Source organism: Phlebotomus papatasi, chromosome 2 (assembly GCF_024763615.1).
Source record: "Phlebotomus papatasi isolate M1 chromosome 2, Ppap_2.1, whole genome shotgun sequence".
NCBI lineage: Eukaryota > Metazoa > Arthropoda > Insecta > Diptera > Psychodidae > Phlebotomus > Phlebotomus papatasi.
The window spans coordinates 71,926,124-71,948,414 of NC_077223.1; the positions used below are offsets into that span (position 1 = coordinate 71,926,124).

Genomic DNA, 22,291 nt, shown 5'->3' on the forward strand with positions numbered 1-22,291 from the left:
TAGAAGGTTGAAGAAATCCAGAATATTTTTCGCAAGTCTCTAGCTATTTGCTATGTAGTATATATTTAAGCTCAAAAATGGCGATTTTTTAAATTCTCAAATTCATAATTGATTTTATTTATTTTTTATACTTCCAATTTTTTTTTAAGCAAAGCCCTTTTTGAAATAAAAACTACGATACTCATACGTAATATTTCTCAATAAAGCGAAAAATATTATTCATTGGTATTGTCAGAAAAATTACTTAAATTTTTGGGCTATTTTGGTACCTATCGTTCATAGAAGCACAAAATACACCGAATCAGTCTCTGTTGAACTTAACAAGGTTAAATGTAAGACTTATCATTGATTATGTCTCCAGTTTAATTTTTATTGTTGATTTTCAGTTCGTAAAAAGTGTCTATTCGTTAAAGGGTTAAATTCTTCAAACATTACAGGACAATAAAATGAAGAAAAATCATATGACAAGAAACCATTGGTATTTTGGAAGTCATTGTTGTGTTTTGAACATTTCCCGAAGAAACTTATAGTCCGTCGCGTCAGGTTTCTGAGACATCTTATAATGAAAGTTCTTAAAAAATAGGTAGAATTATTTTTATAAAACTTGCTTTTTTTCTCGATAACGGTATATCGTAAGTTGTCAGTGCCAAAGAACTATTTCTAAAGAAGAACTTAAGGAATATTTTCCTAGAAGAAACCATGCCCCTATCTGTCCGTTTTCCTTGTAGTTATCCAGATTTTACTCAAATATCCTCGAATGTCCTTTAATTCCATTAGAAGTATTGCGTCCTTTTGTCTCCTTAAAAGAAATATTCTCCTTAAAAAAGGTGCCAGGGTTGATGAAGATCATAGGGTTGGTAATGTACCGTTACTAAAGGAATTGTAACAAAAGGCTCAGAATATAATAGCTAAATTAAAATATTTTTACTCTAAACTTATTATTCAAAGTTTTCGAATTACGGTAACTTTTAGGACCATGTGATCTTCAGAGGCTAAGTCTTTTTCTTTCAAGGAGAATTTTTACTCAGCAGACATTTCCCTACATACAATTCTTTTTTATGAATTTGAAGAATATTCAAGGATTTATTAAGTAAATCTGGAAAATTGTAGAGAAAATGAAGAGATAAAGATATAGTTTGTTCTAGAAAAATCTTCTTTGAGCCCTTCTTTACAAATTGTTCTTTGAAATGACCAACATAAGATAAACTGTTATTTTATAAAATGAGTTTTGTAAAACAAAATTCGTCACTTTTTTTAATTATATCGACGCTTCCATTCCATACTATGCTATATCAGAATGACAACATTTCAGGAGAGCCATTTGAAGTTGGCGATTTCCTATGCTGTCTGTGTAATTTTTTTCGAAAAAATGGAATATCTCGCTACCCGGACGTCGGATGATCACCAAATTTTCATCAGTTGTAGATCTCTGTCCCAGGAATAACATATTTCTCGGAGTAATAAAAGGCTAAGTCGACTTAGCGTAGTATGGAATGGAGCCGTCGATATGTTTTATGCTCTAATGCTTTTCCTACATACTTTTGGGGTTAGTCCCGGAACAAAAGTTGTTACCTTTGCCAATATACCTATTCGATCGTATAGGTCCCATTCGTGGCGAAAGGTTCTACCATTTTGCACATTGTCCTTTATATTTAACAAGAGACACAACACATTAATTTTTGTTTTCATGAAAAATCTGAGCTCAAAAATTAAATTAAAATATTAATATAATATTTAATGCATAATGAGACGCCACTTTTTGTATAACTCACGTCTACAATTTTTTTTTCAATACTGGGCCCTAACGGTTCTGTCATTTGATAAATAAGCTACGCCCTTGAGGATCTGTATTGAAAAAATATATATAGTGCAAAATTTTGTGAATTAATCTATTTAAAAAACAAGAGCAAAACTATTTGAACATCCCGTAGAAGCTATGTGCAATTTACTGAAATACTACCACGTACGGTTCTTAATTTTAATTATTTATCCCTGATTGGACGGATGAATTTGGGTTGATCCAGAAATAAATAAATGCTGTAGTTCATCTTGTTCAATCTTATTTTATCCCTTTTTTATTAAACATTTATAAGTTCAAAATTATACTTAAATCAGTTATGACTGCTAAAGGGGATATGACCGAAAGCTTTCCGTTGACCAGAGCTTTTTTAGGAGATCAAAAACTTTACCTCTGTAAAATAAGAGGTTAATAAAATTTACAGCTGTGTAAAATTTTGCCAAGTATTCATTAAAACTCTATTCATAGCGCATTTCAACTTAATGAGTTTCCGTAAAAATATCGTTTCGAATCATTTCGAACGTTCATACTAACCTTATTTCCATATAAATCTTCTTGTATGGTTCATAGATGGTCTGTAAATTTTAAGATAGTTTTTCCCACAATTCTCATAAAGATATTCTCGTTAAATTTACTTTTATATCTCTTTTATTGAAATTTATTTTTCAGGATGGATGCACACACTATCAGAGAGGTTAAAAATCCCCATAACGAACCTCACCCAGGTGGAAGTGTATGTCACAAGTCTCTATTTCACCTTCACGAGTCTCACGTCTGTGGGATTTGGCAATGTAAGTGCCAACACTACAGCTGAGAAAGTCTTCAGTATCATCATGATGCTGATTGGGGGTGAGTACTGGAAAAATCTGCATTTTACCATGGTATAGAAATATTTTTCTACTTTGAATTTTCTTCACCTTGGGTATTTGCTATATCGTCCAAAAAATAGCTCTGATGCATGCTGTCGTCTTTGGTAATGTCACTGCAATCATCCAGAGAATGTACTCAAGGAGATCTCTCTATCAGAGCAAATGGCGAGATTTGAAGGATTTCATTGCACTGCACCAGGTAAAGTTTTTCATGTTAGTTTTTCTTTTCTATAACTTTCTGTGGCTTCCATAAGATAGATTGTATTTTCTCAGTGTGAATTTCAAAGTTTCTTTGCACTTTGTTGTATTTCTGTGATTTCTAGAAGATTTCCAAGATTTTTTTTTTTAAATATAGAACTTAATTATAATGTATTATTATTTCTTATATACACAAAACCCAGGCAGCACATTTTAGTTACTAAACTACTAGAATGTATTTTCCAAATTATTATAGTGGAAACACATTAACATAGAACAGAAGCACAGAAAACTTTTTATTATTATACTTAAGGGGGGAGTGGCACACACAGAAAAATTTTGACTCTAAATTTAAGAATATATAAGATCCTGGGAACTTAAATTGGACGTAAATCCCCGAGGCGTTTAAGTTTAGAAGGTCTGAGCGAAAGAAATGGGCTAGAATCCCCAGCTCTTTCAAGTTAAGAGATCGGGAACTTAAGTTCAGCATTAGCTGGAAAATGAAAAATGTCTACAGATTTGCAAATTGCAACTAAAATTAAATGATCAAGGATTTAGAATTAGGGCATTGGCATTCATTGGATGGGATTTGAAATTAAATTCCTGGGTGTTTCTGTTTAAGAATTTTTCATTTTTCTGTGTGCAATTAAAAGGTCAAAAGTTGTCTATAGGATCTATATTTTTTATCAATAAATAAACTTTATAAGAATATACCGAATATACCATAAGTATTCCAAAAGGTTATTCAAAGTATTTTCGAGGATACAGAGTCGAAAGCAAATGAGCGCCGAGCAGACTTTCATGCGCTCGAACGCATATCCAAAACTTCGAGGCGTCTTTTCTCCACTTCTCATTTTCAAAATTTTGTCGATTTTGCAGATGAATAAAGGCTTATTCTCTTCAACATTAAATTCTGATATAGTTGAACTAAAAGAATTGTTGAAAACCTATTTTTCATTTTTTTAGAAGGTCAAAAAGTTTGTCCTAAAGATGCATCTTTTTTGAAAAACCTTGAAAAAAAAGATTCTGATTTAACGATTTTCTTCTGGTTTTCTTAGTTTAACAATGAAACATTAATGAAAATTGATTTTTATTAAATTTTGTTTCTCAGACAAAAATTACGAGTTGCAGATTTCCCGCAAATAAGGAAGTACCTAATTGTAAAGTGTAAATAAAATTTACTTTATGATAATTATAAAAAAAATCCTTAACTTTATTTATAAATAACGTATGATTCAAAACAGGATAAAGCGATCTACTTCTGATATTACAAATTTTCTCTTTTCTGAAAAGCAAAAATTCTTATTAATAGGATATAATAGAAATAATGGAATAGATTTCTTGCTTTAAAAATTCTAATATTTAAAAGATGGCACTTTCAAAACTTAATCACTGCCTCCCTCTAATATAATTCCAATCCAGCCGAAAACAAATACCTCTAGGGGAATGTAGGCATGGTTCGCACAGAGTGAACCTTCAAACGATGCGAATTTTTTTTTAGTTTGCAAAGAGCTCACTTACCATTTCTCATCTCGTCTCATGAGCTTAATAATTATCTATCTAATGGCTAAGAAATGACGAACTAGCTTTTTGCAAATAAAGAAAAAAATTGCGTTGTTTGAAGGTTCACTGTGTGCGAACTATGCCAACATTCCCCTATACGCAATATAAAGATTGAACTTCTCTGAAATTTAAAGACCTTTTGAATGAATATAGATTTTTCTCAATCTGTTGTACAAGAATGCCGGTAGCAATGATTTAATATCAATAGCGTATAATCAGTAACAAGATGCAATCAAGATCTGTGTTTTTTTTAAATGTCAAAGTGAAAATGTGAGTTCGGTCGAAAATGGAAAAAAATGAAACCAAACCGCGTATTTATTAGGTGAGATTTTTAGTAACCTCATTCATAATTTTCATATCTTCCGGTCAGGGAAAAACATTGACAAGGGTTGTAATTAAATCTTGATAAAGTTGTACTGAATAGTTATCCGACAGCTAGTACAAAAAAATCTTATATCTTCTGCACAGAAAAAAATATTTAGTAAAATTGTCGATTAATGTTTGTGAATTCCTACACACAGAAAAATTTTGACTCTACATAATATCTTCTCATTTTTATGCATTAAACTTTTCCTTAAAATGAGCATCCGAGTTTGATCGAATTCAAGGGAGTTAGAAAAAAGCATCGCAGTAAGGTTCTTGCGCATATATTAATATTATCGTAATTTTATTAATTTTCTTCAATATTATTTCTAAAATTCTTTTTCTATCATGATTCTAAATGAAACAAAGAATAATTCTATTGATTTAGAAAACATTTGGCATTTAGCAGCATTTAGCAAGACATGAAAAGCATCGGAATTACCTCTCTTTACTATATAAGACTCCAGGAACTTAAATTGGACATGAATCCCCGAGGTGTTTAAATTCAGAAACTCTTTCCCAATGAAATGGGCTAGAATCCCTATCTCTTTGATGCTAAGAGATCGGGAGTTTAAGTTCAGTATTAGCTGAAAAATGAAAAATGTCTTGAGATTTGCAAATTACAATTAAAACTAAATGATCAAGGATTTAGGATTATGGGATTGGCATTCATTGGACGGGATTTGAAATTAAATTCCTGGGTGTTTCTGTTTAAAAATTTTCCATTTTTCTGTGTGTATGGTATTACGAAATGTTCGTAAATCACATAGCCCACTAAAAAGTTCGTAAAAGTTTGTGCTTTTTTCACAAGCTTTCTTCGTAACATCATCACTTGACGAACATTTTTTGTTCTTTCACATCTTCATTTCATTCACAACATTTTTGTGTGTTTACAAACATTTACGAAAAAATGTTTGTAAAAGTACAAAATGCGCTCATAAAGTAATTATCTTACGAACAATATTTGTGAAAATGTACAAACTTTTTCGGACTGTTCGGACTTGTTTGTGGAATATACGATTAATGAGCATTTCGTAAGATCTTAAGAGGAATTCACAAACATTTACGAACAATTTTACGAAATATTTTTTTCTGTGTAAAAAACATTTCAAATTCGGTTAATTTAGACTAGGATCCTCTATTCGCAAATTTCAATTTTAATGACACCTAACCTGAAGAATCCCAAAGAGGAAAAAATTAATATTTAAACACTGAAAAAAATATTACATGCAAATTTTAAGGAATTCATAAAGTTTGATAGCGATATTGTACACACAGAAAAATGGAAAATTCTTAAACAGAAACACCCAGGAATTTAATTTCAAATCCCATCCAATGAATGCCAATGTCCTAATTCTAAATCCTTGAACTTTTAGTTTTAGTTGTAATTTGCAAATCCGTAGACATTTTTCATTTTCCAGCTAATGCAGAACTTAAGTTCCCGATCTCTTAGCTTGAAAGTGCTAAGGATTCTAGCCCATTTCTTTCACTCAGAGCTTCTAAACTAAACGCCTCGGGGATTCACGTCCAATTTAAGTTCCCAGGATCTTATATATTCTTAAATTTAGTGTCAAAATTTTTCTGTGTGTACCGTTTAAATGTGTTAATTTTAAAAAGTTTATAAGCCAGTCAATTTGACCGGACTTGGTAGGTCTTGTTAAACAGGCGAAAAATAAGAAGTTATAAACTATCTGATGCCTTATCATAAGGTTCAATGTAATTTCTGATCAATTTTCGTTATTTACCGATAAAAAATAAAATAGAATATTTTACTGACCAAAAATGATTGTTCCTCATTCTTTTTATAATCAGAAAAATTGAAATTTAATGCCATGCCATGTTTTATGTTAATGTGTTTCCATGGTTATTTCTTAAGCAATGTATTAAAGCTCTGCCTTAAAGCTGTTCCTACAATTTTCTTTGCAGATGCCGAAAGAGCTGAAACAACGAATGCAGGACTATTTCCAGACTGTGTGGTCTTTAAATCACGGTATTGATATCAATGAGGTGAGTGTGTGAAGTATAAAGAAAAAAAGCTCTGGGTATGAGGTATCTATGTAGTCAGTGCTTTCAAGCTCTAGTTTCCATACTCTATTTTCGCAAAGAGAGATCCCTATTAATAGACAATGTGCTCAATTGGTTGGCAAACAAGTCAGTAAATTTAGCTTGACACACAATTTGGAATATTCATGAGATGATTTTGGGGGCGAGAAAAAGAATATTCTTCGTTTGGCAAAGAAAAATTCACTCTCATCCTTGTGACATACTAAACCAAAAGTTCCTATTCTTGTCATAAAGAGATGACCAAGAAAATGTGGAAATAGACACGCAGAGAGAGGCTTCCGCCTCACTCTCTTCTGCAACCAAATTGTAGCATCTTCTGTCCAATTTCCTGACATCTACAAGACATTCATGATTGTGTGAACAGCAGGATATGAAGTCACAGCTCACGTTTCTGAACAATAATAGAAAGCTCGGCCGGAAGCTCTTCAGGTGGGAAGGTGTATGTATGTGTTATGAAGCAAAATGGATTTGATTGTTAAATTGGATTATATCGAAAATACGCACTTCCGATTCAGCAGAATTCAGCTATATCTTTACGTTGGCGTTGGTGGAAAATCTTCAAGAAAGAATTTCCCTGAAGTAGAGAGATTACTGAAGAGTCTTTGCTCTTTTTCTCTAAAAAAAAAACACGTAGGATTTTGTCAGAATCAATTGTAATTCAAGGGATGGAATATTTTTGAGCACCTGTATAATTCATGATTTTTTTTTTTCGTTAAAAATTTGTTGGTTTTAATCTGACCTGAAAAGTATATTTTAGAGAGGTATTAGATTCTTGGAGGATCTTTGGAGAAAAAGTACTGATAAGACCAAGTCTTATAATCCGGGAAGGATTAATTTTGAGACATAGCAACAGCGCTGAAAGTTCACATGAGGAACTCCCTGGGAGCAAGAGCTTTTCTTGACTTTTGGTGTGTATATTGTGCCACAGCTTAGTGGCCCCCAAAATAGGATGGTACGCTTTTTTCCCCATCTTCCCGGGGGGTAAAATGTTTTAAGAGGATGAGATAGGGGTGGTTGGATGGAAAATTGCCACATAATTCAACCAAGAGAGCAACACGTAAAGCAATTTATGGTTAATAAAGCGCTTAGGTGGTGGATGCTGAAAGTGGGAGTCACTTTATGGATTACAATCCAATTAATAGTAGCACTTGAGCCAGAGAAAATTATGCACCACAAACATACATGATGGTCGAAAGATGGGTGGTAATTTTGTGTATGGGGAAAGGATGATGTCTTTCTAAGATTACTTAAGAGCAAAAGGGGATAAATTCTCAGGGAAGGGGATTGATGTGCAATAATGACAAATTATTATGGAAGACAAAATGTCTCGTCCTCTTTCCGGGAACAAATTCTCCATGTGGTTTTTGGTTGAAGCATCCATCCACAAAGAAGTGATTTCCGTGTCACACTTCCAGAGGAAATTGCTTAGGTATTTCTCATCAATTCTCAGGGTATATGGTGTAAAATCTTCTAACATATATGTGTCAGGACATCAAAAGGAAAACCTATAAGGAAACAATAAATTTTCGCCCTAACTCAAGAATATTACTCAGGAAATTTTTAGATTTATTTATTACCCAAAGTTAAATGTTCGAAGTTCTGCCATAAATGTAGTTCTTTCACATCCGATTAAACCATTTAAACTTTCTTTAAACCTAATATTAATAATAAGCCTCCAAAATATTTGGTTTTTGATCCTTTTGGTCATAACTAAGTTAAAAAGAATTCCTATCTCAAAAAGAATGTTTGAGAACTGGGAAACATTCAGCATGTTATGAAAATTATCATATGAAACTTTTAGTGACGACACTCACGAAAACTTTCGTAAATATCTTACAGTTGCAAGAAATAAAGCTTGTGCCAAACCGGAAACTTATTTCAAAGTTCATGACAGAACAAAATGAATTATTATGAACGCATGTATAAAGATATAAAGCTAATGCTTATACTTTAGCAGCTTCTGCACTTCATACGACATAGGTTTCGAAACCTTTACAACGATAAATATCATATGATTTTCATCAGTTCAAAACTTATAAGTCGCATAGGGAGACCAGACCAAGTTTAGTTAATAAATAAAATATGTCTTTGGTATAATTCGTAAGAATAGTTGGAATAGACTCAGAAATATTTCATTGAACAGGGCTAATGTAGGGGAGGTGGTGCTACATTGAAACTGCCTTTTTCAAACAATACAAAACAATTATGAATCTAAAATAATTATAGCTAGATCATCCAGGTTCTTCCTAAAAAATATACTAAAAATAGCGTTATCAATACAGCTCCACCTCAATGTGGCCTCACCTCCCCCTACTAACTTTAAAATAGTAATTTGCTCAATATTCCTTTTAAAGCTAACTAAACCATTTCACCGTTTAATTATACCCCTGGGCTAATACTACTCCGGTTTCCCGTATATGTTTGCGGAAATCAACTTCTGTTTTTTACTTATAAACTTCTGCTGAAAAGGCTAGAGTTTGAATTTGTTTCTACTAAAAGCAGTACAAAAGTTTCAAATTTTAAATTGTTGCATTAATTAGAAACGAAAAAGTAACAGATATCATTGCTGTTTTTTCATGAAAAATTAGGAAAGCTCATTAACAGCTGTACATTCTAATTAAATACTGTACTAATTAAGTTAAAACAAAAACGGAAAAGATCGAATTTCTTTTACTGTGTTAATATAGTAGGGGAGACTGGGGCAAAGAGTCACAAATCGAAAACTTCAAAATTCGATATCTTCCAAGATAAAAAAAAGATAGCAGCTCAAAATTTTTTCTATAGATAGCCTCCATAGACCTTCTTCAATGTCGTAAGTTTCTTAGAATTCGAACAAGGAATTTAGAAAATAAAAAATATCGAAATTTTTAGCCCTATTTTTGAAATGTTTTCCTTGCAGAAGATAACAATTGTTGCCTACTTATTTTCCAAAATTGATGCACTGGTGAATATTTTCTAAATAATTTGAATTCTTTAAATACGAATCCGCTATCTATTTTAGAATTTCACAAAAGTTCTTTTCTTCAGAAATCCTTTTATTAAAAATGGCCACTTGGGGTAAAAAGTAACAAAAGGTATAAAGCAAAAAGTAACAAAAAGCGAAGCAATTTCTGATGTCTCACGGCGAAAAGAAACGTCATTACAATGTCTCGCCGCTTGTTGTTTGCATTGGTCAAACGATTTGCAGTGTTTTGTTTGTTTTTTTTTTTCTAAAATAGCTTGAAAACCGCTTTTCTCGTTTTCTCATTTTTCTCGCAGAGAAATCGGTCTTTTTACCCCAGTCTTCCCTATGAATAAATACAAATAAGGCAATAAATTGGGATTTAATATTTCACTCCGAAATTAGTTGCAGTGTTATAGCGCAATTAATCTAATACCCTGGACTGGACACATATACGACTTAAGCCGAGAGAAGCCTTAACGTAATTATAATCAAAATAATGATCATTCTAACTAATCCGTCTCTCAGCTTAAGCCGAGGTACGGCTTAGTAAGTGGGAAAGTGATAAGAATTTAGTCAATTCATTATTTTTTTTATAATTACGTTAAGCTGTCTCTCGGCTTAAATCGTAAGTGTGTCTAGAACATAATTAACTGTGATGTCGTATTGCTAAGATCTTTTTTTTATATTTTTTGCAAATAAGTTCAAAATTATCAAGAACTATAAAATATAGAAAACGAAATGTGAGATTCAAAATTCTTTTAGAGGGTATATGCGCTTTTTGAAGATGTTTGTGTTTGTATATATATATATGATTCAAGTCATAATTTGTTTATGAATTCCTTAAAATTTGTGATTTCCAGAATTATTCCTCGTGGTTAGGAAAAATTTCTAAGATAAAAAAATAAGAGTCAGAATGCTTTATTTCCCTCTGATTTTCATTAAAAATCGAGAAAAGTTCTCAATTCAAATTCTGCAAATATTATATATCGCAAGAGTGGAAATTCTTCATATTTGTACTTTATGATTTATCAACAGTGACAAATATAATATTTAAACTAAAATAATTAAAAACTCACATCTGGTAAATATGCGAACTTTACTTAAGAATTCTAGTAATCTCCGACTAAAGTTTTAAATAACTTTGTAATCCGGACTGATTTAGAATACAAGAACTGAAATCATGGATCCAAAATTGATCTTATTATATATAAGTGCTTCTCAAGTAGAAACTCTTTATTCAAGCAACAATAAACTATCAAGGCTCGAACATTAGGTCCACAAACTTAACTTTTGACCTGGGGCTAATTGTGAACAGGCGTTATATTAGCTTCGTAACATCTGATGATCACTTAGGAAGACAAAAAATGTACCCATGTTCCCAAGGAAAGTTTTCTTAAGGTATGAAAGCTCCAGCCCTCACCTGTTGGCCCATTTGGCCTCTTCCTATTATCAAAGACTCGAGGATGGATATGACGATGGGTCGACAGTTTGTCAAAACTTCTGAATCATAAAATCGTGTACAAAGTTAATGTTTTATGGGGGTGATGAGCTGAGACATAACCTAAATGTAACTCAAAATCAAGGATGTATATAACTCCACCCATTGGTGTTCCAGTAATAAAAAAATATTTGAAATTTTTGGGTCAAGAAAAGCCTGTAAATCCTGTTATACGGGTTAAACATATTTCTTTAAGAAATATATGAAATTTTCCACATGGATAAATGTTCATAGAAAAAGACTGAAATGCTCTAATTGATGAGGAAATATCGGATTTCCCACACTTTTTCGCAGACATTCTCTCCATCTTAATCACTCAACAAAATCCGATGATGACGAGAAGACAAAGGAAAGAATTTTCAATAAGGATAAAAGGCTGCTTTTTCTATTCTCGCAGCCTATCCTATATGGAAGCAACAACTGGGCATGAATTTTCCACCCTCTCCACGCATCTTTTTATTCCTATGGGACAACACATTGTGGGAAAAAAAATCAGGAAAACGAATAGAGATAATATGCGCAATATTAGCCCTAAGGGAGTTAAAGTATCTTTGTACACTAATTAATGGTTCAGTGTTGACAAGAAGGCTTCATGGTTTGTGCGCTGTATGTTTTACATCAAAGGGATTTTCTCTGGGTGAAAATTTACGGAAGTCACTCGTCCATACCTTTTCCCGAAAAAGGAAAATCCCGATGTCAGGACAAATTTTCGATGAAAATCTATATATACGAATCAGCATCAATTTTGATTTAATAACGAATTGATATGTCCTTTGAATGTTACTTGGCATGAGACTTCGTCAGAGATTTGTGCCAAGAAGAAGGGTGATCAATCACATTGTCCCACACCTTATCATGTCGTTCACAATGTGATACATTGAAAGTGAGATGGGGAATGGAGAAAATGGGATGCTAACAAAGACTCTTTTGTTCTGGACGACAAGAACATGTTCTGCACTGTAAGAATAAAGCTCTGGGGTGACTTGAAAAGCACATATAACTGTGGAAACAAGATGGGGATATTTCAGGAAAAACTTTGTTACTAAATTCGCCCAATGGCTTTAACCAATATTATGTTCTCAAATTCTTCTCAAACTTTTATTACGCTTTCAGACTAGTTTAGTTTGAGCAGCACGTCTGGAAAAATGTAGGTTAATACTTTGAAACAATGTTTTTTTTTGTTTAAATTCACAATTCCGATGTAAATCTATCTACGGTCTAATTATGTAGTCTGATTAATTATATCCAGGAGAAATTAATCGAACTTAATTTGTGAACTTCTGATAAAAAATCTTCAGAACAAAAAAGAATTCCAACTACCTGATTTCTCCATCCTTTCCTAAATTTTTAGATAAATCAAATTGTTTTGAGCTCAATTTTTGAAGAATTTGTAAAGTGTTTTTTCATTTCGTTATTTTTTTTACTGATTCATTGGCACTTTAAATTGATCTGTAAATTACCTCAAATTTTTCTGTGTAGGTAAATTTAAAAAAAAAACGATCAATTACTGATTAAATATAAGTTCATTAACGTTTGCAAGCAAGTTGAACTTATTAGTAATTATTCGTGAACCGAAGGCCTTTAAAATTTTTCTTAATTCTTCCTGATTGATTAATAAATAAGGTCTCTAGAGCTATATAACCTCTGTCTTCAGAACGAAATACAGTGGGACCTCGATAGAGTCAACTAATTATTTCCAAGCCTGTTGACTCCATTGGATTCGGTGACTCTATCGGAGTCCAAAAAAAGTCAATTAGAATGCGAAATCACTTAGAATGGGATGTTATTTATTTATTTATTTTTTTAGAGACAGCCTTAAATGTGTGAGTTAATTTTATAAGGGGACAAATTGTAATTCATTTGTGTTGTTTGTTATTTGTTATTTATTTATTTAGCATTTTAGCATTTTATAAATGGTTCTTGGTCATAATAAGTCCAAGGGCTTTAGACCTACAAAGGGGTAAGGGGGGAAACAAAAAAAGGGATGTTATTTTATGTTTGTACTAGATAATTGATAAATTCAACACAATAGTAAAATATTTTATTTAATTAACCCATAAATTCCACTCCCTCTGACCCAAAACAGTCGTTTGGGCAAAATTTGAAGATTAGGGAATGATTTTATGGAATGTTTTTATAATTAATAAATATCTTACGTATAAACTACTCTCCATGTGATAATATTGAAGTCCACCTACAAGATTAAGATAAGGAAAAGATGTCATAAAAATTTCTTTTTTTTCACTTTTTCTATAAGAGCTCCGGTAAATGCTTAATTATTGAAAATTCTAATGCACTTAAAGTGATTAACTAGAATTTCTTTTAAACTTTTAGCGTATAAAAGAAGAAATTGATAGTTCTATTCGTTATGCCGTAACTATAGTTCTAAGCTTTACAAAAAGAGCAATAAAACCAATTTTACTCATTTTCTTCATGTTCTGTAATATGGGCGCTAAATAGTTAGAGATATCGACTTAGTGTCTTCAGACGACCCCCTAATAAGTAAACCGGAGGATTATTAATATGACTCTTATTTCGTTCTTATCCCGCCCTTTCACCATCCAAAACCGTATTTTTTGTGATTACAAGAAAACACGTCATACGGATTTTTTTCGGAAGATGAAGAGGAGAGATGAGACGGAAATGAGGGTGGTATTAATAATCTTCAAGTTGACTTATGGGAGATTGTCTAAAGACTCCAAGTCAATATCTAAGCATTCAACACTTAAATCTTAAATGTACAAAAAAGGAAGTTTTAATCGTTTTTTCTTATCAATTTTAATTTTCTATTGATTATTATTGTATTTGAACCAAATTTCCTTTTTAGACACTAAACTTTTAAATTAAAAATGTAACTTAAAATGAATTTACACATTTTCTATAGAAGGGTAATTTTTATCATAGTTTATCGTGTATATTTTTTTTAAACAAGTAAGTTATTTAAACAGTTTGAATAAATTTAGAAAAAGTTCCTACACTAATTATACTAAAAAAATTTAGCATTCTGTACGTTTTTCTTTTTGTAATTCGAGTTCATTTTTTATGTTTATGCCATAATATTATTTACTTCCAAATTAATGATGGCTCAAAATTCCATTACATTACGATCAATAGGCTTAATCAATACATCTTAAGACAAGAGAACTTTCAATCGGTGAAAAAGCTTAAAATCACGAAAAGAAAATTATTTTGTTGAAAAATAATTAAACGGTGAATATACGAATTTTATCATAATATTAACATGTATATTTACATAAATGTTTTTTTTTTGTGTTAAAAGTGTTATATTGATACATAAAAACACTGATTTTAATTTCGAAAAAATCACACAATATTATTAGTTCAATAATAAAGGAAAAGTTGACTCTATCGGAGTCAATTTGGGTCCATGTTGCCTCTATCGGAGTGCGTAGAGTAAAGCATTAACTGTTGGCTCTAACTGTGTTATCACACTTGCACATTAAAATTTTAATATTATTCACATTAATTGTCGCTGGTGAGAGTCCAAATGTATAATTTGTGTGTTTGAATCATTTTATATTCAAAATTTGATCTATTTGTTGATAAAAAGGTAGACTTGGCCCGCAAAATTTGATATAAATTAATTTATAGCATTAATGCGAAAAATTAATGCGATTTTCTCTTTAATTTTTTAATCTGAAAAATATTTATGCTTAAGGTAAATTTAAACTTATTTTTGCAAGCCAAGTCCACTTCTTTATCAATAAATAGAAAAACCCCAAATATTAAGTGACTCAAAGACACAAATAACATATTTGGACGCTCACAAGCGACAATTAATGTGAATCACATTAAAATTTTAATGTGCAAGTGTGATAACGCCGTAATGGAGATTGACTCTATCGGGAGTTGACTCTATCGAGGTCTCACTGTATATAACTATGTATTATAATCTTTCAAGAGCGTTGCCAGCAATGTAGTCCCTCTTTCTAATTTTCCCCCTAATGGTGATTTTGATCAAAGAATTTTTGAAGAAAAGTTTTATTGAAAACGGACGACGGATTCATGCTTAGGATACAAATCATTCTATAGATACTCACTAAATATATCAATTTTGGTAAAATAATTAGTCAAAATTGATACGTCATAGGAATTATGGGAATTTTTTTAAGGGCTCACAAATTCAATAATTTTTGTTTTCTATCTTCCTTTTGTAAAAAAATTCTCAAAATTTTGGACATTTTAAAAAGGATCAGAAAAAATTCGAAAACACTTGAGAAACAGCTTAACTTCATGTATTTGTATACTTAAGAATAAGAACCTTTTCATATTCATACCGACTTTTATTGTGTCCAACTTTTAGCAAATTATTCTACTTTTTGTAAAATTTGAAGTCTCGTAAGAAGTAAGATATCAAATTTTGAAGTTTTTTACTTGTGACATTTTTCCCCAGGGAAATGTCTTTGAATTCTTGATAAGCATGATCTTATTCAAATTGTTTATTATCTAGAAATTCTATTTTTGATAAAAATAGATATTCTTTTTATCAAAAATTCTTAATAAACCCAATTTTAAGACAGCGTGTAGTCTGTAAGAACTAAGGTCCTGAACTAATATTCACTAAATCTCTTTTTTGTAAAACAATAATTTCTATTTTCCCAACATAATTTTATTGTAATGCACAGTGCACAATAACTTTTGTTTGTAAACATGTTTTCAAAATTTCCTATGAGAGTGAATGAAATGTAGATCTAGTCATCTTACTCTTTCTCATAGAAAATTTTGAAAATATGTTTACAAACAAAAGTTATGTGCGTTGGGCTTGTTATGACCAACGCACAATAACTTTTGTTTAGTAAACATGTTTTTGACATTTCAATGAGAGTGAGTGAGATCAAGATCATGTCATCTCACTCACTCTCATACAACATTTTGAAAACATGTTTACAAACAAAAGTTATTGTGCGCTGGTCATTAGCATCTTTTATTTGTTGTTATTATTCTAGTACGCCTATAGACTCTCGTGACATTATCATTAGCGGACTAAAATCTATAGTTATACTATAAAAAAATCTATATTTAAATAAGATATGTTTCTAATACAATATAATCTTCTAAACTAAAGTATACTTATTTTCTTCATATATTTGCCAAAGAGAAAATTCAATAATGATAGATTTCTACCATGTCTGTCAATTGTCACATATTTTCTCCTTCCAAATTTGTGCACATAAGTAATTGATTTGGATGGATGCATACTGATCTCTCTGATGGTTTACCATGAACCGGAAAATGGTCTGGCTGACGAAAGGAAATCCATCCTGAGGCAATGAAAATCCTTCTGTGTGGCTGGATAAAGGCGCTTCTCTGTCTCAGAAGAGCAAATATTTCTCCAGAATTGGGGGTGTCTTGCAAAACATCGGATATTCAGAAGGAAATGAGAAGAGCAAATAGAAAAAGGATTAAGGCACGATGGATGAATGCTATTCTTCGTCTTAAACAACCAAATCATGGATATTGAAAGGGACGAGAAATTTCGGGAGCAATTTTTCCTGAATTATCCCATTAAGGAAATAAGTAAGTCGTGGGCGGTCTTTGAACTTTTATGGGCCCAATGTTGACATTGAATTAAAAATTTTGTAATTTTCACCCATCTTCGAGGAAATTGAATCCTTTGAGAAGCGTCAAAGATGAGTAATGTGCGGACTTTTTCAGTACAGCAAGAATCTCTGTGATTGTTCTTTGAAGATCCCTGTCAAGCTCCACTTGCCCCATGGCCATGGGGCTTCTCCGGCTTTTCCCATAGTAACCCCAATTCAGCTTTAGCCACAACCTCATTTCTGATGGAAAATGAAAGTTAAATAATGAACTCGGTTTACTCGTACTAATCAATTAATCTTTCGCTTGCGTACCTCGAAGGTTTTCCTTTTTGTTTAACTCCCTTGAATTAGAAAATACATCAATTGTAATTCAATTTTCACAATTTTCATTTGGGTTCCCATCTCTTATTTTTCCTGCAGATTCTCAAGGAGTTCCCTGAAGAGCTACGTGGGGATGTTTCAATGCATCTCCATCGAGAAATTCTCCAACTACCGATTTTTGAAGCCGCATCTCAGGTAAGAATATTTTCTACATCAATTAAAACTTGATCCCATTTCCTGCAAAGTCTTTGTATCCCCTCACATTTAATTCGCGTAGCTGTTACTGGAATCCCATACACCGTTAAATTCTTAAGAGTTCCATGAGGTGAAGTGGGTCTTATGAGGGCGGAAAGCTTAAGCAAATCCATATATTCCAATGTACGACATGAGATGGATGTTTTATTCAAATCTCTGGGGAAAGCTTTAACGACCGACAAAGCTCTGACATTGGGATATTTTTAATAGCTTTTCATGTACAATTAATCCCATTATTTGCCGCGTAAATCTATCAGAATCGCTGTTTTATAGGTCACATTTAAATATGCACTCAGCACATTTCCTCTATAGTGAGAATGAATAAAATTGTTTGTGAGGCAAATTTAATTGACAAAAATTTGAAGTGTAAGAAGAATATCCCATAAAATTTTTAATTGCACCACCAGATATAAAGAGAGGCTCAAAAAGCTACTAACGTTAAATTGATTATTTTTTTGTTTGCGAATTTAATTTGAGCACGAAATTAGAAAACTTGGACTTTTTAATGTTACAGTCTAAAAGTCAATCAAATTTCCACAATTTCATTTACTCAATTATTCAAATAAAGTTTTTTTTATGGGCTTTAGACATTTATGTAAAAGCTTTTTCATTAAATTTATTTTAGTGACCATATTTTATTTATTATTAAAATAAAAGATTTTAAAAACCCATTGAACATATTTCAAAAGTATATTTAATTTTAATTATATATAAAAATATTTTTAAAGTTGTAACACAATGAACAGATATGACAACTTTTGCTATTTATTAAACAGAAATGTAGGGGAAGCTCTCAGGCTTCAAACACACTTTGGCTTCAAACACCATCTTTTTTCCATATTAATAAAAATAAATAATGGTTGCACAACGTTCCATAGAGGAACTTGGGCCATCCCGAAAGGGAGTGCAGGACATCCATTATTATATTATTTATTCTTATTATTTCTTCTTTTCTGAAATCAAGTACAGTGAAGCTCACTGCATACAATTCCAATACCTTTAACGTCAGAAAAAATCCTGGTGATCTAAAGGGGTTTTCGAACCCTTCACTGAGAGAAATCCGAACAAGTTAAAATATCATTCTGGAAATGTTAATTTTACCCTGCAGTAGTGATCAGAAATCGATGTAAATATTATGCTTTTTAGGTATATTATGGGTTAAAGTTACACTTTTTCTTGTTAATTTTACCATTAAAAAGGTGTAAAATTAACATTAAAAAATGTTGATATATTTTTACCCCTAAAAAGTGTTAAAGTTCTGAGGAAAAAAAGTTAATCGCACCCTCTTTTTTTCTCAGTGTTGACACTTGCCATCATAGAGCGTGTGCTCTACCACTTGACCCATTGAGTGCCCATTTTTCCCATATTCCTTAAGTGAATTTGACGTATCTATGGCATATTTTGATGATCTTACGTCACACATTTCTCAAAAAAAATGTAAGATTCATTAAAAGAATATGAGAAAAATATGAAGTGTCTAAAGTCAGAATGTGTGCGAAGCCTGAAACCTAAAATAAATAAATATTATTTCTATGGTTTATTTTAAGTCGATTAATTTCTAAATTTTCTGAAAAATTTAATATAAAAAAATTAATTGAAAAAAATTAATACAGTGGTGGAAATAAGTATAATTCCACCGGTTAATCCTTAAAGAAACTCAACAAAAAAAGAAATGTCGAAAAAAATTCATACGTAGACCATAACATTCTTTCATGCCAACATAAAAAATCGACATTTTGATTTTTTATTCTAAGTATTTTTAGAAATATAATAGAATTCTGTTTTTTAGGGTGGAAATAAGTATAATTCCACTCAATAAATTGAGCGCTAGGGTATTTATTTTTGACCAATAATTTCCTTTTTAACTATAATTAGTAAATTAAGTTTCATTTTCTAAAGTTTTGCATTAATTTTTATTGAAATATCCGAAATATCGTAGGAAAAATGTTTGACGAACAAAAATAAGGGAAACATTAAAGTCTTGGTGGGGATGGATCTTAGGAACTAAGAAAAATGACCAGGTTCTATCAGAAAATTGTCAAATTTGTCAATATATCCACCATAAATGCCTCTTAATGTACACCAAGGGTCAAAAACCTTCAGTTGTTAGAGGCCAAAAGAGCTTTTTGCCTCTAACAGTGTTGCTTTTCAGTAGAAAAAAGAACATTTCCACCGAAATTTGGATTAGTGGGTGGAATTATACTTATTTCCACCACTGTATATTTTATACGACTATTACGTATATTTATACATACATAGTACAAAGTGCTAAATAATAAGCTTTCACCGATAAAAGTCTAGTTATCATCTCCTGAGGTATTGTTACAATAAATAGGGTAAAGGAACCACTTAAAGGGTCATGTGGGTGACGAAGACTAAAAACAAACAGCATATACTTTTTCCAATTTTTTGCAACATAATAAAAATCATTTAATTTAAGCTCTTAAGCCTCAAATTTAGAAATAAAAATTTTCATTAAGACATTTTACAAATTTAGCCATTGTGATCTAATTTACTAGGACGTTTTTCGAAAAAAATCTATATTTTGTGGTAGTCGTGATCAAAGTAGAACCATCAAAAGTCGAAATTTTCTGTTACAAGATGAGTTAAGCTCATACTTGACCGAATGAATTTTGATAAAAGTGAAATTTGTATTTTTAAAAGAATTTTATTCAAAAAAATGTGAGAGTATTATTCGCATTACGTTTTGTCTTGTAAAATAGTTGTGATCAATGTAACCAAAAATCCATCGTTCAAGTACAAGTTTAACTCACCTTTCGACAGAACATAGGGGAAAGTGCTGCCTTTGAATGCGGCAGCCTTTGAATTTTTCAATATTGTTTCAATTTCTATATTGTGAACTAAAGGTAATACTATTAACTATTTTCTATTAATTTCGATTAACAAAATGGAATTTTAGCTTTGAGAAATAAGAGAAAAATGCAAGCATTCAAAGGTTGCCGCGTTCAAAGGCAGACCACTTTCCCCAATTTGGTTTTTTTTTTACTTAAAATGAATCTTTTACTCTCTGTAATCTTGTCTTCCGTAAAGTTAGTTTTTTCAAAAATGCCTTCGAAAATCACGTTCCAATAATTGAACTTTTAAAACTTTTAAATTAAATTTCGAAAAATAATAATTTAAATGAATTAAAAAAATCTTTTTATTATTTTGAAAAAAAAAATCAAAAAACGTGATATTTTGCTTAGTCTTTGTGATCAATCTAACCCCAGGATGATTAACTACCGGATGGAGCATTTTAATCCACAAATGGGATATTTTTTAAAATTCTTTATAATTTTTAAGTTTTTTTTTTGTCAGAAAAATTCAAAAAATTGCGAATTTTACGTCTTTTTCATATGGGTTTTAGGAACTATTATCCTCGTACAATCATTATAAATTTTGTGCTAATAACATAACACTAGTTACTCTTTTATTTGGTAAAAGTTTTAAAATGATTGCATTTGGTTTTATAACAAAACTAAAAAACCACTCAAGAAAAAACATACCACATTTTTGTACGGAAAATGTATGAGAATGCTCTGCCCTGATCTAACCCTTTAATGTCACCACTAACAAATTTGTAACTTTTGCTATATCCCAGCACCTGAGAATTGCAAAATAAAAAAAATGATCAGAATTATCTAATACACTTCTAAAATGTGGCAATAAATGAAAGACAACTATTTATTATAGAGATAGCACTTGATAAAGTATAGAGGAATTAACTGGTTCAAATACCCTACAAGGATTCTTGAAAATCAAACAACAAAAGTTTTCGACTATAAAATAAAAATGAAATTTTATTTGTTTATTTTTTAATCAATGGTTGAGTTCCGCCAATAATATTTTAATGGTATTTTTTTTTACTAAATAATACCCTTGGTTCTTTTCTGTCAAAATTTAAGGATTTTCATGTAGGGGAAAGCGCCCATGCTTCATACAATCCCAAGCTTCGTAATGACTAAAATTTTCCTAGTTTCTGAATAAATCTGACTCCGCAATATATTTTAAAAACTGGACATTTTCCCCTAGTTTTCAAAATTGGAGTACGATGAGTCACATTTATTGAAAAAATGTGAAAAATTTAGTCATTATGTAGCTTGGGACCGTTCAAAGCATGGGCACTTCCCCTATCTTTACCATGTTAAGAATTGCTTTAATAATTTCAATATTTGAGAGCTGTCCAAAGTTTAATTTGTAATTTCCATTATACAATAAAATTATTGTCTGTAAATTCTTCTAGGGTCGAAGGAACACCTCTTCGACAGGTAACCCCTATTGGCACTTTTGTCAAATTGTTGAAATTTATTTAATGCATCCAATAAAATTATAAGTATTATTAATCTGCGTTTTTCGATAAGGATAAGTGTTCGAATTTCGTATTCCAAATAGTACAGGCAGTAGGGTGTCAATAAGTCGACACGAGTTCTTAAAGTGTCAATAGGTGTTCCTTTCACCCTACTTCATGAAAAAATATCCTTTATAATATAGAAAATTTCTAAATTGAATTCCTTTAGAATCCAATTGTAACTTCGAAGAGAGCTATTGGCAAAAAATTCTATTATCAACTTCGCACTATTTTGCCAACAACGAATAAATTTAATCAATTACTGAGTTGAATGAGTTGAGGTTGATAAGTATACAGTGAAACATTTTGATCCCCTTAATACGTTTCCCAAACTCTGCACTTGGATGATATTGCAGTTTAATTTATTTTCAACTTTTCCCTTCTAGGAAGAGCTTTGAATTTTGACCTGATTTTGCGCACCAGGAAGTGTTAGAGGAATCATGTTGAAAGCTAAAATTTGCCCAAAAGGTTGAATGTGTTGATAGTGAAGTTTGATTTTGATATAGAGA

The 22,291-nt window shown here is 31.3% G+C and overlaps 1 protein-coding gene across 6 annotated transcripts in view; it reads left to right on the forward strand.

The window, feature by feature from the left end:
• The window catches only part of LOC129804241 (potassium voltage-gated channel subfamily H member 8), a 130,361-nt gene that overhangs the window by 100,635 nt on the left and 7,435 nt on the right, over window positions 1-22,291 (forward strand). For all 6 annotated transcript variants that reach the window (XM_055851377.1, XM_055851378.1, XM_055851379.1 and 3 more), the window contains 4 exons: window positions 2,468-2,647; window positions 2,748-2,866; window positions 6,718-6,798; window positions 17,279-17,374. In XM_055851377.1, the coding sequence (XP_055707352.1) occupies window positions 2,468-2,647; window positions 2,748-2,866; window positions 6,718-6,798; window positions 17,279-17,374 (476 nt within the window). The remainder of the gene's footprint in view (window positions 1-2,467; window positions 2,648-2,747; window positions 2,867-6,717; window positions 6,799-17,278; window positions 17,375-22,291) is intronic.